Source organism: Oncorhynchus gorbuscha, linkage group LG08 (genome assembly GCF_021184085.1).
Source record: "Oncorhynchus gorbuscha isolate QuinsamMale2020 ecotype Even-year linkage group LG08, OgorEven_v1.0, whole genome shotgun sequence".
Taxonomy (NCBI): domain Eukaryota; kingdom Metazoa; phylum Chordata; class Actinopteri; order Salmoniformes; family Salmonidae; genus Oncorhynchus; species Oncorhynchus gorbuscha.
This window is the reverse complement of record NC_060180.1, coordinates 52,181,462-52,199,342: the sequence shown is the minus strand read 5'-3', so window position 1 is coordinate 52,199,342 and position 17,881 is coordinate 52,181,462. Positions and strand designations below refer to the sequence as shown.

Below are 17,881 nucleotides of genomic sequence, written 5' to 3'. Positions count from 1 at the left end.
AGGAAAGTTGCACATCACACAAGAACAGGAGACAATAAATATGTTAGGATTACATGTGGAAATACAGTATGTTATTGAACATTTTTATCTTTGACTGTCTGCACAAGCAGCTGTTGACCTTCCAGCAGCTAGTGTGGTTTGAGTGTGTATCTGTAGTGTGGATTATAACTCAGATGGCTGCTTTGTGTGTGTTCTGTCAGATGAATCCAGTCCTCCACGGGATAAGGCTGCCTGGAGGAGGGGCATCCCTGGCATCATGAGGAAACCCTTTGAGAAGAAGAGCACTGCTGGGGTAACCTTTGGGGTGCGCCTCGATGACTGCCCACCTGCACAGACCAACAGGGTAAGGGAGAGCGAGAGAGTGTGTTTACATGTGAGAGAGACATGGGAATGATGATGTTGAATGATTTTTTTTTTCTTTGATGGTTGAGTAGTGTGATCTTTAAGATCAACTTCCTCTAGACACTATTTGGGTTGTTTTTCCAGTCTCCCTACATAAGGGGTGTTTCAGACATAATTATGCACCATAGTGCACTTCTCTTCTTTTTTCTTTGCACCAAAAGGCCTGCTTTCCGATCTAAAAATGAACGGAGTCATATTTTGTAGCAGTTATTGTGGCCTTTGTTTCTCTGATTTGCACAGTCACGCTAGCTGCGAGTAGAAATGGTTGTCCTTGTTCAATAGAGCCATTGGACTTGTTTCAACAATGTTCTTAACTGCCTCAACATAGCAGGATATCTAGGTCGACTCATTTTCCCCGGCTTTGTAAAGACTACAGCCTGACGGGAGTCCTACTTCCTTGTCCAATTGTGTTCTGCTTCTGATGGCTGCTTCTGATGATTTTGTCTTTCCAAGAAGTGCTCGACGGCGAAACCGTTTTTGATGTTATTTTACATAGGGGCACACAGCCCTATTCATTTCAGCCAGAATACAGTGAATAGGAGTTGAGGCACCAACAATAACAAGTGCATGACCAGCAACGAGCGATGGGGGAAGCCTCGGTCAGACTCTGACCGGTGGTGCCTAAGCGGTTGCCATCCAGCCATGCCGACAGAGGAATGTCTGTGCTGCAACAAATTAGATCGCAGACGGTTCTTACTAGAGAGAGTCACTGCAGACCTCATGTCTCGTGTGTGTGTGACGGACCATCAAGGATTTGACGCACATATGGATAGAGGGGTGCTGGAGATGTTTTTCAGAACCTCCATGATCAACTGGGGGCGGCAGCCTTGTCCAGCTGGACTAGGAGAGCAAATGCCAAACGAGTAAGTGGTGTTGCTTTCTGTAGCTAGCTAGCAATATGAGCTCTCTTTTTACATGAGGCAGTGTTGTTCAGTACAGTGTAACTCTGTGATTGATTCAGCCATAACGGGGCTTGCTAGTACCACTACTATCCATGTTGAGTTAGCTAGCTTTGTTTGCTATACCCCAAAAGTACTGTAGCCTAATGTTATAGCTAGCTAGCTAATGTTAACTAGCTAGCTAGCCTCAGTGCACCTCATTTGGAACAAAACTGGATAAATGTTGTGATAACGAAGAGTAAAGGAATGACTTTGGCTTTGACTCATTCGTCTTAGAGTAAATATACCTGTGTGTTGTAGGTAGCTATCTAACGTTTCTGTGAGTGTCAATGTAAATAGTCCGGGAGGCCATTTGACTAATTGTTCAGCGAGTCTTATGGCTCGACTTGGCGCTCCGGTACCGCTTGCCATGCGGTTGCAGAGAAAACTGATTTTTTTGGGGGGCCTTTCTCTGACACCTCCTAGTATAGAGGTCCTGGATGGCAGGAAGCTTGGCCCCAGTGATGTACTGGGCCGTACGCAATTCCCTTTGTATTACCTTGCGGTCAGATGCCGAGTAGTTGCCATACCAGGCGATGATGCAACCAGCCAGGATGCTCTCGATGGTGCAGCTGTAGAACTTTTTGAGGATTTGGGGACCCATGCCAAATCTTTTCAGTCTCCTGAGGGGAAAAGATGTTGTCATGCCCTCTTCACGATTGTCTTGGTATGTTTGGACCATGATAGTTTGTTGGTGATGTGGACTCCAAGGAACTTAACTCTCGACCCGCTCCACTACAGCCCCGTCAATGTTAATGGGGGCCTGTTCGGCTCGCCTTTTCCTGTAGTCCACAATCAGCTCCTTTGTCTTGCTCACATTGAGGGAGAGGTTGTTGTCCTGACACCACACTGCCATGTCTCTGAAGACCTCCCTATAGGCTGTCTCATCGCTGTCTGTGATCAGGCCTACCACTGTTGTCGTCTGCAAACTTAATGATGCTGTTGGAGTCGTGTTTAGCCACGCAGTCGTGGGTGAACAGGGAGTACAGGAGGGGACTTAGGACACACTCCTGAGGGGCCCAACTGTTGATGATCTGCATCGTGCTGCTACAGCAGGAATACAAACCGTACACAACAATTGCCCAAGAAAGTCTAATAGCGTTTTTGCAATTCTCTTATACAGACAATACAGCTTTTTTGGGGGTAGGGGTTGCTCTAAGTGGGGAGTGACTATGAACACCACTGCACCCCCAACGCACCATATGCAAGTAGTGGAACTGTAGTATTTATTATAGGCGTTAGTAGAATATTTTTATACCTGCATACTATGTAAACTCAGCATGATCTCCAGAGCAAATAAACATTGTCTTAAATACAAGCCATGTCTACTTATTTGCTACATCTACTATTTTAATGAAATATGTTTATTTGCCAACAAATTAGTTGAAATGATACACCAGCTCCCTGCATCAAATATATATTTTTTTATATGGCCCTTCATACATCAGCTGATATAGTAGGAATACAAACCGTACACAACGATTGCCCATGAAAGTCTAATAGCGTTTTTGCAATAATAGCATTTTCTGTACCGCAAAGTTTGGTACAGAAACTCAGCCTAAAACCCCAAACAGCAAGCAATGCAGGTGTAGAAGCACGGTGTCTAGGAATACTAGGCATTCAATATTATACTACAACATCAGTCTATCTGAATATGGATGTTGTGTTTGCTGAATGTTCCAGGTTCCTGAATGCGTTTCAGCTCGTGAACCTTGTCCTGTGTTTGGCAATGGCAGCTGGTGTGTCAGAAGTTCGAGCTCCATGACCTTGGACTCAGACTATACACTTTGGCTCTTGCCAGCCCCATGTGGTATTTTCCTCTTCCGAGTCCAATGATGTTGAGCGCTTTCATCCAATGGGTCTACAGGATCTGTACTACTAAAGCTGGCGTCAAGGTCATCCTCAGCCGGATTAGTCTGTGGGATACACACGAGTCGGTGATTAGCCAACATTTAACTACTTTACAGTTGTTGTCGACGCAAAGAATAATAAATGGTTAAACTGGATCCACCTTGACAGGGGCGGTACTATGTCCTGAATTCTGGATGTTATAGTTTGCTTGAACCAGGAAATGTGAATGTCCCGTTTCTGCCGTTGAGATGCAGAAACGCTCGTATTTGCTTGTAGTGAGGAAGTTATAGATTTTTATGACATATTAATGGACAGACATATACACTGAACGAGCAGCGGTTAAATTTCCCTTTAATATGTGCGGTATAAGTTCTGCTTTGTGTATATGAAAGTGATGTCTGTTTCTTAGTTTATACAATATGTATAATGCTAAAGACTTTGTTTGTGTTGTGTAGTTTGTTCCCCTCATCGTGGATGTGTGCTGTAAGCTGGTAGAGGAAAGAGGGCTAGAGTACACTGGGATCTACAGAGTACCAGGAAACAACGCTGCCATCTCCAGCATGCAGGAGGAGCTGGACAGTAAAGGACTGATGAGTGACATCGACATCCAAGAAGACGTGAGTGACAGACACGCATGCATACAGTGTCTTCAGAAAGTGTTCATACCCCTGGACTTATTCCACATTTTGCTACAGCCTGAATTCAAAATGGATATATACATTTTTTTTACCCACCCATCTACACACACTACCCCATATTGACAGTGAAAACATGTTTTTAGAAAATGTATTGAAAATGAAATACCGATATTTAATTTACATAAGTATTCATACCCCTAAGTGACTACTTTGTAGAAGCACCTTTGGCAGTGATTACACCTGTGAGTCTTTTGGGGTAAGTCTTTAAGAGCTTCCCACACCTGGATTGTGCAACATGTGACCATTTATTATATTCACATTTATTCAGGCTCTGTCAAATTGGTTGCTGATCATTGCTAGACAACCATTTTCAGTTCTTGCCACAGATTTTCATGTAGATTGGCCACTCAGGAACATTCACTTGGTAAATAACGCAAGTGTGGATTTGGCCTTGTGCTTTAGGTTATTGTCCTGCAGAAAGGTGAATTAATCTCCCAGTGTCTGGTGGACGGCAGACTTAACCAGGTTTTCTTCTAGGATTATGCTTGTGCTTAGCTCCATTCCTTTTATTTTTGATCCTGAAAAAATCCCTGGTCTTTAATTATTACAAGCATACCCATAACATGATGTAGCCACCTCTATGCTTTGAAAATATGGAGAGTGGAACTCAGTAATGTGTTGTGTTGAATTTGCCTTAAACATAACACACTTTGAGTTTGAATCTATTTTTCGTGGGTCTCTATTTACCACCACAAACCGATGCTGGCGCTAAAGCAAACAAGAAAATGCTCATCCAGGGGCGGCGCTCCTAGTGGCCGGTCATTTTAATGCAGGACAACTCGAATCAGTTTTGCCTCATTTCTACCACCTTTACAACTAGATGGTAAAAACAACTTTAAATTACCTTTACTCCACACACACACAGACGCATACAAAGCTCTCCCTCCATTTGGCAAATCGGACCATAACACTATCTTCCTGATTTCTGCTTACTAACAAATACTCAAACAGGAAATACCAGTGACGTGCTCACTGTGGAAGTGGTCAGATGAAACGGATGCAAAGCTACAGGACTGTTTCGCTAGCACAGACTGGATTCATCTGATGGCATTGAGGAGTTCACATCTGTCACCAGCTTCATTAATAAGTGCATTGACAACATTGTCCCCATAGTGACTATAAGTAAATATCCCAACCAGAAGAAATGGATTACAGGCAACAATCGTACTGAGCTAAAGGCTCAAATTTGTTCTTAACTGACTTGCCTAGTTAAATAAAGGTATAATAATTCAAAAACAGGCAAAGTGTCAGTACAGGACTAAGATCGAATCCTACTACAACCGCTCTTGAAGCTCGTCAGATGTGGCAGGCTTTGCAAACAATCACAGATTTCAAAGGAAAGCACAGCCAAGAGCTTCCCAGTGACACGAGCCTACCAGATTAGCAAAATGCCTTCTTTGCTCGCTTTGAGGCAAGCAACACTGAACTATGCGTGTTCAATTTGGTTTAAATAATGCAAAAACGGTGTTAAAGAAGAACGTAAAAGTGCAACATGTGCCATGTAAAAAAGCTAACTTAAGTTCCTTGCTCAGAACATGAGAATATATGAAAGCTGGTGGTTCCTTGTAACATGAGTCTTCAATATTCCTAGTTAAGAAGTTTTAGGTTGTAGTTATTATAGGAATTATTGGACTATTTCTCTCTACCATTTGTATTTCATATACCTCTGACTATTGGATGTTCTCATAGGCACTATTGCATTGTATTGCCAGCCTAATCTCGGGAGTTGATACAGTAGGCTTGAAGTCATAAACAGCGCTGTGTTTCAAGCATTGCTAAGAGCTGCTGGCAAATGCAGGAAAGTGCTATTTGAATGAATGCTTGTGAGCCTGCTGCTGCCTACAACCGCTCAGACTGCTCTGTCAAATATCAATTATAGACGTAATTATAATATAATAAACACATAGAAATATGAGCAAATATGTTGTTAATATGTTCAAATCTGGAAATTGTTACTTCGAAAACAAAACGTTTATTCTTTCAGTGAAATACGGAATTGTTCCGTATTTTATCGAACGGGTGGCAACCCTAAGTCTAAATATTGCTGTTATTTTGCACAACCTTCAATGTTATGTCATAATTATGTAAAATTCTGGCAAATTAATTACGGTCTTTATTAGGAAGAAATAGTCTTCACACTGTTCGCAACGAGCCTGACTCTGCTGGCACTGAACGCAAGAGAAGTGACACAATTTCCATAGTTAATATATTGCCTGCTAACATGAATTTATTTTAACTAAATATGCAGGTTTTAAAAAATCTATACTTGTGTATTGATTTTTTTAGAAAAGCATTGATGTTTATGGTTAGGTACATTGGTGCAACGATTGAGCTTTTTTCGCGAATGTGCTTTTGTTAAATCATCACCCGTTTGGCAAAGTTGAAGTTGGCTGTGATTCGATGGTAAATTAACAGGCACCGTATTGATAATATGCAACACGCAGGACAAGCTAGTTGAACTAGTAATATCATCAACCATGTGTAGTTAACTAGTGATTATGTTAAGATTTCTTATAAGATAATTTTAATGCTAGCTAGCAGCATACCTTGGCTCCTTGCAGCCACCTGGTCCTTTTGATGCTGCACTCGCGTAACAGGTGATCATAACACTGCCACGCAGTCTCCTCGTGGATTGCAATGTAATCAGCCATAATCGGCATCCAAAAATGCTATGTTAAAAAAAAATCGTCCCTAATTAATCGGCCATGCCGATTTAATCGGTTGACCTCTATTCTCTATTTTACATCACACTGCCCACCTGGACAAAAGGACCACCTATGTGAGAATATTGTTCATTGACTACAGCTCAGCGTTCAACACCAAAGTGCCCACCAAGCTCATCACTAAGCTACGGGTCCTGTTACTGAATACCTCCCTCTACAACCTTTGATCCTGGACTTCCTGATGGGCCGACCCCAGGTGGTGTGGGTAGGCAATAACACATCCGCTATGCTGACTCTCAACACGGGGCCCCTCAAGGGTGCGTGCTCAGTCCCCTCCTGTTCACCCACGACTGCATGCCTCGCGCAAATCCAACACCATGTTTGCAGACGACTCGTTAGTGGAAGGTCTGATCACCGACGACGAGGCTTATAGGGAGGAGGTCAGAGACCTTGCAACCAGGACAAAAACCTTTCCCTTAACGTGGGCAAGAAAAATGTATCAAAGACTACAGGAAACGGAGGGCCGAACACTGCCCCATTCACCTCAACGGGGCTGTAGTGGAGCGGGTTGAAATCTTCAAGTTCTTTGGTGTCCACATCACTAAGGACCTATCATGGTCCAAACACACTAACAGTCGTGAAGAGGGCACGACAATGCTTCTTCCCCCTTAGGAAGCTGAAAAGATTTAGCATGGGCCCTGAGATCTTCAAAAAGTTATATTGCTGCACCATTGAGAGCATCTTGAGTGACTGCATCACTGCTTGGTATGGCAACTGCTCGGCATCCGACCACAAGGGGCTACAGAGGGTAGTGCATCATTGGGGCCAAACACCCTGCCATCCAGGACCTACCAGGTGTTGTCAGAGAAAGGCCCTAAAAATTGTCAAGGACTCCAGCCACCCAAGTCACTGTTCTCTCTGCAAGCGGTACCGGAGCGTGAAGTCTGGGATCAAATGGCACCGGAACAGTTAATCAGACGGCTATCCGGACAGTTTACATGGATCCCTTTTTATATTATATTATTTATTTATTTATCTTAATTGTTTTGCACTGACTTCCAGCCGCGTCCTCAGAGCATGCGCAGACCAGCTGGCTGGTGTGTTTGCGGGCATATTCAATCAATCCTTATCCCAGTCTGCTGTTCCCACATGCTTCAAGAGGGCCACCATTGTCCCTGTTCCCATGAAAGCTAAGGTAACTGAGCTAAACGACTACCGCCCTGTAGCACCCACTTCCGTCATCATGAAGTGCTTTGAGAGACTAGTCATGACCATATCAACTCCACCCTACCTGACACCCGAGACCCACTCCAATTTGCTTACCTCCCAAATAGGTCCACAGACGATGCAATCTCAACCACACTGCACACTGCCCTAACTCATCTGGACAAGAGGAATACCTATGTGAGAATGCTGTTCATTGACTACAGCTCAGCATTTAACACCATAGTACCCTCCAAACTCGTCATCAAGGTCGAGACCCTGGGTCTCGACTCCGCCCTGTGCAACTGGGTATTGGACTTCCTGACGGGCTGCCCCCAGGTGGTGAGGGTAGGTAGCATCTCCACCCCTCTGAACCTCAACACTGGGGCCCCACGAGGGTGCGTTCTGAGCCCTCTCCTGTACTCCCTGTTCACCCACGACTGCGTGGCCATGCATGCCACCAACTCAATCATCAAGTTTGCGGGTGACACTACAGTGGTAGGCTTGATTACCAACGACGACGAGACTGCCTACAGGGAGGTGAAGGCCCTCGGAGTGTGGTGTCAGGACAATAACCTCTCACTCAACGTCAACAAAATTAAGGAGATGATTGTGGACTTCAGGAAACAGCAGATATATCACTAGCCACTTTAAACTATGCCACTTTTATATGTTTACCTACCCTACATTACTCATCTCATATGTATATACTGTACTCGATACCATCTACTGCATCTTGCCTATGCCGTTCTGTACCATCACTCATTCATATCTTTATGTACATATTCTTTATCCCTTTATACTTGTGTGTATAAGGTAGTTGTTTTGGAATTGTTAGGTTAGATTACTGGTTGGTTATTACTGCATTGTCGGAACTAGAAGCACAAGCATTTCGCTACACTCGCATTAAAATCTGCTAACCATGTGTATGTGACAAATACATTTGATTTGATTTTGACACACACACACACATGGATATTGAGTCCCCAAATACTCACACATACACTTTCACACTTCACATATGCTGATGCTACTCTGTTTATACTGAATATTCAGACCCATTGACTTTTTCCACATTTTGTTACATTACAGCCTTATTCTAAAATGGATTCAATCTTTTTTTTTGCTCATCAATCTACACAATACCCCATAATGACGAAGCGAAAACATGCTTTTAGAGATTTTTGCAAATGTATTACAAATAAAAACACATACCGTATTTGCATAAGTATTCAGACCCTTTGCTTTGAAACTCGAAATTGAGGTCAGGTGCATCCTGTTTCCATTGAACATCCTTGATGTTTATTAATCTTGATTGGAGTCGACATGTAGTTAATTCAATTGATTGGGCATGATTTGGAAAGGCACACGCCGGTCTAAATACGGTCCCACAGTTGACAGTGCATGTCAGAATAAAAACCAAGCCATGAGGTCAAAGGAATTGTCCGTAGTGCTCCGAGACAGGATTGTGTCGAGGCACAGATCTTGGGAAGGGTACCAAAACATGTCTGCAGCATTTAAGAACCCCAAGAACACAGTGTCCTCCATCATTCTTAAATTAAAGAAGTTTGTAACCACGAAGACTCTTCCTAGAGCTGGCTGCCCGGACAAACTGAGCAATGAGGAGAAGGGCCTTGGTCAGGGAAGTGACCAAGAACCCGATGTTCACTCTGACAGAGCTCCGTAGTTCCTCTGTGGAGATGTGAGAACCTTCCAGAGAACAACAATCTCTTCAACACTCCAACAATCAGGCCTTTATGGTAGAGTGGCCAGATGGAAGCCACTCCTCATTAAAAGGCACATGACAACCCGCTTGGAGTTTTCCAAAAAGCATCTAAAGGACCATGAGAAACGAGACTGGTCTGATAAAACCAAGATGAAACTCCTTGGCCTTAATCACAAGCGTCACGTCTGCAGGAAACCTGGCAACATCCCTACGGTGAAGCATGGTGGTGGCAGCATCATGCGGTGGTGCAGGGACTGGGAGACTGGAGCACTCCAGAGCACTCAGGGTCTCAGGACCCTAAGCACATAGCCAAGACAACACAGGGGTGGCTTTGGGACCTGAATGTCCTTGAGTGGCCCAGCCAGAGCCCTGACTTGAATGAAACATCTCTTGAGAAACCTGAAAATAGCTATGCAGCAACACTCCCCATCCAACCTGACAGAGATGAGAGTATCTGCAGAGAGAATGGGAGAAACTCCCCAAATACAGGTGTGCCATGCTTGTAGCGTCATACCCAAGAAGACTCAAGGCTGTAATTGCTGCCAAAGGTGCTTCAACAAAGTACTGAGTAAAGGGTCTGAATACTTATGTAAATGTTTTTTTTGTTATTCCCCCACATTTTTGCTTTGTCATTATGGGGTACTGTGTGTAGATTGATGAGAGGGGGAAACAATTTAATCAATTTCAGAATAAGGCTTTAAAGTAACAAAAGAAACTGCACATATGTACATGTATTACCTCAACTACCTCCTACCGTTGTTTTTTAATGCCATATCCTTTGTGGTTGAATCTGTTTGAAATTCCCTGCTCGGCTGAGGATCTTACAGATTTTTGATTTTATTGACCCTTTATTTAAATTCTTATTTACAATGACGGCCAACCCGGATGACACTGGGCCAATTGTGCACCGCCCTATGGGACTCCCAATCACGTCCGGCTGTGATACAACCTGAATTTGAACCAGGGTGTCTGTAGTGACGCCTCAAGCACTGAGATGCAGTGCCTTAGACCCCTGCGCCACTTGGGAGCAGATAATTGTATGTTTGGTGTAAAGAGATGAGGTAGTCATTAACAGTTATGTTAAACACTATTATTGCACATAGTGAGTCCAGGCAACTTATTTGACTTAAGCACATTTTTACACACGCGCTTAATTAGGCTTGCCATAACAAATAAGTTGTATAATTATTGACTCAAGACATTTCATTTTGAAATAATTTGTACAAATTTCTAAAAACATAATTCCACTTTGACATTGCGGTATTTGTGTGTAGGCCAGTGACATTAAAAACTGTATTTTATTTTATTCAGGCTATAACACAACAAAATATGGAAAAAGTCTATGGGTTTCTGAAGGCACTGTATCTCTCCCATACTTCACAATGTCTTTAATGCTTTTTCTCTCTTGTTCTCCCTGACAGAAATGGAGGGACCTCAACGTGATCAGTAGTTTACTGAAATCCTTCTTCCGGAAACTTCCAGAGCCCCTTTTCACAAATGGTGAGTCACTGAACACAGTGTAAATGCATGTCTGTAAAGAAGAGAAAATGTGTTAAGGAAGTTGTTAATAAATCACATAGTTATTTATAGTATGCCTTATTGCTCCATGTTCGGTCTTGGTCACTAGAGATACTAAGTGATTCTTATATTCCTTTTCCAGAAAAATATGCAGATTTTATTGAAGCCAATCGAACAGAAGACTCAGTGGAGAGGTTAAAAGAACTCAAGAGGCTGGTAAGTTACAGCTCATGCTATGAGGGTTTATGTTCGATCTGTAGCATTTGAATGTTTGAATTGTTGCATTCTAGCATTGAAAGTTGGTCCTCTTCACAGATTCTTGAATTGCCTGATCACCACTATGAAACCCTCAAATTTCTCTCTGGACACCTCAAGTTGGTCTCTGAAAACTGTGAGAAAAATAAGGTATGTGCGCTTGAGAGTTGAAAAGTATTTAGAAATGGAGCCTTTTTAATGTAGCGGCCTAGTGTATATGGACTGGACTGGAAGCCTCTTTTGCTCATCTCTCCCCCCAGATGGAGCCTCGTAACTTGGCCATCGTGTTTGGTCCAACCCTGGTCAGAACCTCTGAGGACAACATGACCAACATGGTCAACCACATGCCAGACCAGTGCAAGATAGTGGAGAACCTCATTCAGCAGTACGACTGGTTCTTCACTGAGGGGGACGATGACCCTGTTGTACGTAGCAGCTCGCTCTCTCACTTCTAAACATAAATCTCATTACTCTCAGCTGGTAATGGCACAGAATGTTAAATGTTCGTTGTGTGATGTAGTTGATGTTTGTTGGTCTTGCAGGTTGCCTGAAGTGTTGTTTGAGGTTCTCTCTCCATCCCTCTTTCCTCCTCTACTTCAACACGATCTCCATTCATCTCCTTCGTTGAATCTCTCTCTCCTCTAGACCTCAGTGGAACAAGAGAGTACAGTGCAGTCTCAGCCCGTGCCCAACATCGACCACCTGCTGTCCAACATCGGCCGGACCACAACCACCTCCTCGCCTGGGGAAGTCTCAGGTAACTCAGCTGAAGCTCATTGATACCACACCTGGAGAGGATGTAATACAGCACTCCTGCTAGTTTGACTACATGTACCAGATTTACTAAAGTGTAAAACAAAGTATACTAATGAGCTTCAGGCAAAGTGCTCCAGGAGATGTGTGTATGTTTAGAGATGTATGTGTTTGTTAGTCCTAAAGTAAGAGGCTTCTTGTTTGCTTTCCATCAGATGATCAAATGCTAAAGTTAAGCAAGTCTACTGAAAAGTGTCATGCTTTTGTAAAGAGGCAAGCTATTTTAGTCATTTTTGATGGAAGGATTTTGGGTTACCCAATTGGGAATTGCTAAAAAAAAAAAAAAGTTTGCAAATGCTGTTAAGCCTTTTGTTTTGGATAAAGGTCTGTTTCGTTATGTCATAATTCTTTTTTATTTTTATATTTCTTTCCCAGTTCCATCTTATGCTTTCTTATGTTTCCTTTTTTTCTTTGCTCGTTGTTTTCCTCCCCGTGCTTTCCTCCTTATCTTGAGATGACGACTCGTTTTCTTTCAGTTCTTTTCTTCCCCCCCTCCTCCCACATAAACCCGGCATGTTCTTTCCCCCCAAAAACAACAAACAAACAAAACAACAAAGTGGAAGTGTTAACCCTTCTGACCCCTACCCTTGGTTTGTGTGTAGTGTGTTTTTTTCTCCCTTGTCCCTGTCCAGCACTCACACATTGACCCAATCTGACACAGGCCAAGTGGGCGGCGTCTATCACTCGCTGATGTCACTGGTGGACTCTGTAATGTCAGTGGTGGACAGCTGGGACTGTAGGAAGAAGGACGATGAGTGTTGTCACCAGTGTAGCTGCCTAGTCTGCAGAAACCCTCAGCTCTGTTAAATTGGGGGTGAAACATGAAGGAGAGGAGAGAAAAAAAAGAAAAACGGAAAGAAAGAGAAGTCGATGTTTTGTCATTTCCTGTCGGTGTGCACGTTTTTCATATTTCCCCCAAAAATCTAAATACCTAATAACCTGAAGGTTACATACAGAGCAGTGCCTGCTGTACTTTCTACTGAAAGCCTTTCTGCTGTCTCTTGTCTCTAAAGCTGATCGCGAGGACAAGTAGCATGGTACGGTCAAACCACGGTTTCACAACCGCCCGCTCATGCGGCATTACTGTCATGGCGTCCGAGTGGGGTTGCGGGGGGTTGTAAGTGTTGTAGTGGTGTTGGGCTGAGCTGGCTGTTGTCAAACGCACTAAAATGACATCTAGGAGAGATCAGCACCTCGTTAGACCCACACACTCACCATATACACAGACTAGGGTGGTTAGATAGATAGCAGTGAGATGGTAAGCAAAGTGGCTCTGATGGCATTAGTCCCTTCAGCCTCTTTCTGCCCTCCTGTCACGTTTGAGATAGACACCATAGGGGTGAATCTCTAACATATTTTCTTGTACGCTTTCTCCCCGTCTCAAGACGTCAGATGGAAGCAAGGACAGTATTGGAGGACAAGGTTTGAGGAGATCTCTCCTTGCTTCCCTCTGTCGTTTGGTGGGCAAGGACGCTAAAAAAAATCTAGCAAAGACTTCTGAGATTCACCCCCAGTCTTATCAATGAACCACTGTTCTTTCAGCATCAGAAACACCAACTACAGCCAAACACTGCCACCTAGCTACCTCCTTGTCTTTCACGGCTACATACTTCTACCCCAATGCCTCAACCATCCACATCTATCAAATACCCACCTCCCCCATCAAAAGCCTTGCGTAGCACACTGATATACGCACCAGTTCGAGTCAATTCCACCTAAATTCCAGTTGATTCAGGTAAATAACATTTCCTATATGGAGATATTCCATGTTCAATTCAGCTGACAAGAATTTAAATGAAATTGACCCCAACTTGGACACACACAACTCGAAATTAAGCGCACACACTTAAGTCGTACCCTCCACGACTTGATAGTGGTAGTATTGATGCGGTAGGAAATGGTTTCTTTTACATTTTCTTTGATAAGGTTTTTGTACTGTCCTTGTTTTGTAGTGTTTATGGTCATCAGTCATATTCAATTGACTTAGACTAAAATGTTAGAGAGTGCTACAGGGATTGTAAAACCGAGCTCTGGACATATTGCACAACCTGTCCATTCTGTGGCTAACTTGCATGGGTGGAACTACTGACCTAAACACTGCTCTGTCCCCTTAACTCTGGTTGTGAAGACTTGTCATCCCTTCCTCTGTGATTTATACCTCTCAGTTGGGATAGAATGCCCCGTTGCTATTGGCTGTCTATGTACTGTGACTGACGTAACCTGTGGTCCGTGATGTGTTGATGTCGTCCCATTGGGTACATCCTGTTATGAGCATGAGCTGCTTCCTGTCCTAATGCGCACTGCCGTGGTTTCATCTTCTTCCTCTCATCCCTCCATTACTGGCCTCCTCTTCTCTTCTTCCACTCATGGGCGGAGTCTTTCTTCAGCGTTTCCTTCGTCCATCTCTGTGGGCTACAAATATCTCCACTGTCTGTTGAATCTACTGCCCCCTCATGGTGCAGGTTTCTGTCTCTTCTTCTCTCTACCCTGTGATCTCCCTACAGTCGCTCTCCCTTGATACTTGTTGTTCAGGTTATATGTGTCTTAAAGGATGTTACTAATGCCCCTCTCCTCTCTCACAGATTCAACGTGTAGTGACTCCTCCAAATCAAAGGTATGTGGCACTGGGGTGTCTGGCTGTCTCTTGCTTCCTATTTGATGTTAATTACCTTCACTAAGTAAAGAGATCTAAAAGGCCTTGTCCTGCTCACTGGAATGTTCTACCGTTTACATTTTAGACATTTAGCAGATGGTCTTATCCGGAGTGATTAGCAATTGACCATGCCGTTTCAGAGCAGACTTGGCGAAATTCCTCATTTAAGAACAATTATGTGTTTTAATGTAATACGACGTCCTGGTACTCTGTCCCAGCAGGGCTTGTGGGGGTCTGGGAAGGACCAGTGTAGCAGGGAGATGCTGCTCTCTTCTTTCTTTGTCAGCCGCAAGCGTAAAAAGCCCAAGGACAAGACTCAGCCCAGCAGCTCTGACGATGACCTGGATGCCGTGTTTGATAAGAAGAAGGAGGAGCCAGAGCCGCGCCACCAGGCCCTCCACCCCGCCTGGTCCCCAGAGAGCCAGACAAAAGATGAGGAGGAGAGGGATGTCGAGGACGTCAGCGAGAGAGGGGTACAGCCTGGGGACAGGTTCCAAACCAACGGGAAAGAGTCCCGTTCAGACAGCCTCATGTCTCAGCCCTCTCCCAAACACACCCCCAGCTTCCGTACATCCTCCACCTGCTCCCCCTATGCCTCACCGTCCCGGTCCCCCAGACTTGGCTACCGCAGCCAGGTAGCACACCAGTCTTCCCTGTCGGACCCTCCCTCCAACTACGACGAGGTCTCAGACCTGGGCACCATGGACAGCACCAGCTCCCAGGCATCTGTCAGAGGTCCCAGGGTGAGACATGGCAGGACGGGGGGCTTGGGGCCAGAGACTGGGGCCAGCGGCCTAGGGGCAGAGGTCAGCTCCATCACCTCAGACTACTCCACCACCTCCTCCATGACCTTCCTGACAGGGGCCGATCTGAGCACGCTCAGTCCAGAGGTTTGCTCGGTGGCCGAGAGCAGGGGAGGAGACGACGACGCTGATGATGAGCGTAGTGAGCTGATTAGTGAGGGCCGGCCCATGGAGATGGATAGTGAGAGTGACCTATCAGTGTTTGTTGGGGGCGGGAAGGAAGCAGGGCCGGTGGAGAAGATCTGCCAATCAGATGTGTCGGATGCCCCCAGGCCCCTCCCCTCCCACAGACTCATTGAATGTGACACTCTCTCCAGGAAGAAGTCAGCAGCGCGGCAGAAGACTGACAGCGAGTCCTCATTGGACGGAGGGCGGAGCGACAAGGACTCCACTAGGCTGTCTTGTGTTCCGGGGGCAGTTAAGGTGCGTTCCATTGACAGCCTTAGCTCCTCCTCCCGCAGCGAGTTGGAGGTGGGGGCTGATCCTGCGTGGCGTCTCAAAATTACAGACCGGCTGAAGTTCCGTCTGCTGACGTCCGTAGACGACATGTTCGGGGTGGGTACCCAGCGGAGCCGCTCTCCAGAGGGACGCAGGGAAAAGAAGAAGAACATCAGACGCAGACACACCATGGGAGGCCAGAGGGACTTTGCTGAACTGTCTGTGATGGGGAACTGGCAGGAGGGCGGGGGCTCGCGGGCGGAGCTATCGGCCGTGGACCGGCTGAAGCCAAAGTGTTCTTCCCAGGACTTCTCCATCCGGGAGTGGATTGCCCGCGAGCGCCACCGCACCTCCAACCCCGAGGTCAGCCTGGACTTCACTGAACACCAGGGTGCGCCGCTCCTCTTCCGCAGCCCCGACCCCAACCAGGCCCAGGAGGCTCTGTCGTCGTCCCTCTCAGAACCCCTCTCACCACGCCCGGCTCCAGCTGCGCTACTGAACGGAGACGCAGGCCCCCAGAATAAAAGCCTGAGCCTGTCGGCCACTGCACACCCACACAAACTCTCTGGTGCCCAGGTGGTCCACTCTCGCTTCTACCAGTACCTGTGAGAGGGGGTGTCGTCTGTCTGTGAGATGTGTATGTGTTTGATCGTCTGTGTCTGAGACCCATGGGTGTGGGTGATTTATTTTGTAATTGACCGGTGAGCATGTTCAGGTACTGTGAAGTGACTTCTGTGTGTGTGTGTGTGTGTGTGTGTGTGTGTGTGTGTGTGTGTGTGTGTGTGTGTGTGTGTGTGTGTGTGTGTGTGTGTGTGTGTGTGTGTGTGTGTGTGTGTGTGTGTGTGTGTGTGTGTGTGTGTGTGTGTGTGTGTGTGTGTGTGTGTGTGTGTGTGTGTGTGTGTGTGTGTGTGCGTGCGAAGAGTCTGTTTGGTGGTGTGTATGTTTGTACTCTTAGACTGTTTACTTCACAGGGGTGGTTTGTGTTACTCAACACGACACGGCATGGAACAAAACATTAAATTGATGTAGGTATATTTTCTCCATTTTCATGACAAATGAAAGAGTTTGGGATGGGTGTTGGGGTAGAGATATCGTCACTCCTAACATAAATTCCTGTTTTGCTGAAGGTAGTGCCTCGAGGGCCTCTTGCTCATGGATAAACTGAGTCTGAAGGTTGATTGGTGTAAGGAAGTGTAAACATGGCTGGCGCTAAAGATTGTGAAAAGGTTAGCTAAGTGGCTTTACGATACAGTAACTGACTAGTAGGATGATTAGGAGGTACAGGGAACGTTTGTAAAAGTATTGCAGTGGAGCTGTGTTTGTTGTAAGAGGGTCTGTTGGTAAAAAGTGAGTCCTTCAGTAACCAAATGAAGAATGTACAACGTGCTGTAATACTGACTGAAGCTTTAGTTGCTTGTGTTCTCATTTGAAATTGTACATATCCCCCTTCCTCTCTCTCTCACCCTCTCTCTCTCCTCTCTCCCCCTTCCTCTCTCTCTCACCCTCTCTCTCCTCTCTCTCCCCCCTTCCTCTCTCCCCTCTCTCTCTCCCTCTCTCCCTCCCCTCTCTCTCCTCTCTCTCCTCTCTCCCCTCTCTCTCTCTCTCCTCTCTCCCCTCTCTCCCTCTCTCTCTCCCCTCTCTCCCTCTCCTCCCTCTCCTCTCTCTCCTCTCTCTCCTCTCTCACCCTCTCTCTCCCTCTCTCCTCTCTCTCTCTCTCTCTCTCGCTCTCCTCTCGCTCTCCCTCCCTCTCTCCCTCTCTCTCCCCCCTTCCTCTCTCTCTCACCCTCTCTCTCTATATCTATATATATCTATATATATATATATCTATACCTACTTGAAGGGAGCTTTTATTTTCGGGGTAGCCTGTGTTTTGGACTGCCATATGTGCTCTATTGCCGCCGTCAAGTGGCCTCAAGGTGC

At 45.4% G+C, this 17,881-nt stretch overlaps 1 protein-coding gene across 4 annotated transcripts in view; it reads left to right on the top strand.

The window, feature by feature from the left end:
- Positions 1-17,435, top strand: part of LOC124041798 (rho GTPase-activating protein 21-like) — an 86,508-nt gene extending 69,073 nt beyond the window's left edge. For 3 of the 4 annotated variants that reach the window (XM_046359830.1, XM_046359834.1, XM_046359833.1), the window contains 9 exons: positions 201-343; positions 3,647-3,808; positions 10,903-10,981; positions 11,142-11,215; positions 11,315-11,404; positions 11,515-11,679; positions 11,900-12,011; positions 14,650-14,681; positions 14,939-17,435. In XM_046359830.1, the coding sequence (XP_046215786.1) occupies positions 201-343; positions 3,647-3,808; positions 10,903-10,981; positions 11,142-11,215; positions 11,315-11,404; positions 11,515-11,679; positions 11,900-12,011; positions 14,650-14,681; positions 14,939-16,570 (2,489 nt within the window). In that variant the 3' untranslated portion in view covers positions 16,571-17,435. The remainder of the gene's footprint in view (positions 1-200; positions 344-3,646; positions 3,809-10,902; positions 10,982-11,141; positions 11,216-11,314; positions 11,405-11,514; positions 11,680-11,899; positions 12,012-14,649; positions 14,682-14,938) is intronic. The other variant, XM_046359831.1, reaches the window with a different exon arrangement.
- The last annotated feature ends 446 nt before the right edge of the window (positions 17,436-17,881 follow it).